Below are 1702 nucleotides of genomic sequence, written 5' to 3'. Positions count from 1 at the left end.
AACCTTCGGCCCACTGTGTCAGGTCCCCTTGAACAATCCCTCAGTTCGAAAGCCATTGCAAAAACCAGTTCCCTAATAAGGCTGCAGAGACACTCTCCCAGAAAATATTGGCAAGGGTGAGGCTTCACCACCAAAAGGAAACTTCGTTATCCTCCCCACGCCCACCTCCTGCGAAAGGATGTTGTGCCGCCCCAACCCGCCAACGCCAAACAACCACCATCTTCATCCCCGAGAAGAAATGTCAAACTTTCTGAGATCACAAAGCCGTTTCAACCGAAAATCCTCCGCCGTCCTGTTAAGGAAGACCTCCAGGCTTCTCTTCCTAATGGCACAGTGACTGTTAGTGCGTTTACTCTCTCTGAAAAAGCTACTGTGTCTGATCATCCGCGGGGGAATTCTGTGCAAACGAATGCGAATTATGACCGACGCCTGAGTCAGACGGCCTCCCAAAAGGAAGCTTTGCTATCTCTCTTTGGAAAAGTCTCTCCTTCTCCCCCCCCGGGCTCCGTAGAACAAAGTCGACCTTCTCCCCCTGCACCAAAATCTCCACCACGTTCAGCCATCATTAGCCCAGTTTATTTGTCTTCGCCTAAAGTTGGCATGCGGACAGCACACGGTCCCGCTCCATTGTCTACTGGTGGAAGCATTTCTCCCATTGGTGGAATCGATACTCGTAAGGCGGCTCCAACATCACCAAGTAACAAGGCGTTCTTACTCGGGTATCTGGATAGCATTGCCAAAGGTAAACATTGATTGTGTAATGCTATCTACTCTGAGAGTTTTGTGGGTTTTATGGCCGTTTTGATACAAGTGTGGACGTTCCTCGTGAAGATTTGAAGTGGCGTGTTAGCCGAAATACAAATGATTATTTATTATTATCAATTGGGCGACAAACTATCTTTATATTTTTAACCTGAAATTATTTTTCTATGCGTAAAGATGGCCAGTAATTTCATTAATTCATTAACTTGCGCATCAACCCGTGGGCAATCCGCTCGTTAACGTGACTCACCACCCAACGAACTCCTATTTTTTCCATGAATCCCTGCAACTCTTCAACTTCAACCACCCACCATGCCACCCAACGAAGCAATTATAGAGCAAGCGATCGCTCAATTGAATCGACAATTGATTCCTAAATATGCTGAGGTTGCAAAGGAATTCGGAATCAATCGCGTTACCTTGATGCGGCGGTTCAAAGGTCAACAGGTCTCCAGAACAGAGGCAACATCAATCTACTGTCAGAATCTCACAAATACTGAAGAACAACACCTCCTATTTCATATTAATCAGTTATCCGATCGCGGCTTCCCTGTGACACCTCAAATACTGCGCAATTTTGTATTTGAGATCACCAAAATGCAAGTAGAAATCAACTGAGTGTCTTGCTTTTGTGAGCGGCATAAAGCAAAGATCAAGAGCATCTATCTTCGTGCTCTGGATCAAAAGAGAAAGCAGGCAGATAATAGCTACTATTTTGAACACTTCTTTACTCTTGTAATTGCAGTTTTTTTGCTTCTTTTCGCGTGCAATTCCATGAGCTTTTTGCTGACTTCTATTGAATAGTTGCAGGAGAAGATCAAGCAGTATAATATCCTACCCCAGAACACCTACAATTTCGATGAAAAGGCTTTCTTCTTGGCCTCCTTCGTACCCTCAAGCGAATCGTTTCTATAGAAGCTCTCAAACGAAAGCATACAAT

General features: G+C 44.8%; 1 protein-coding gene across 1 annotated transcript; it reads left to right on the top strand.

The window, feature by feature from the left end:
* Positions 1-1074: 1074 nt before the first annotated feature.
* Positions 1075-1677, top strand: HCAG_02579 (predicted protein; the record flags this gene model as incomplete). The annotated part of the gene is made up of 2 exons (XM_001542358.1): positions 1075-1365; positions 1567-1677. The coding sequence occupies 2 exons, from the start codon at positions 1075-1077 to the stop codon at positions 1675-1677; spliced, it is 402 nt and encodes a 133-aa protein (XP_001542408.1).
* Positions 1678-1702: the final 25 nt, after the last annotated feature.

The sequence above is a fragment of the Histoplasma capsulatum genome, genomic scaffold (assembly GCF_000149585.1).
Source record: "Histoplasma capsulatum NAm1 scaffold_2 genomic scaffold, whole genome shotgun sequence".
Lineage (NCBI taxonomy): Eukaryota > Fungi > Ascomycota > Eurotiomycetes > Onygenales > Ajellomycetaceae > Histoplasma > Histoplasma mississippiense.
The sequence above is the reverse complement of the archived record's forward strand: the minus strand, read 5'-3'. Positions and strand labels throughout refer to the sequence as shown.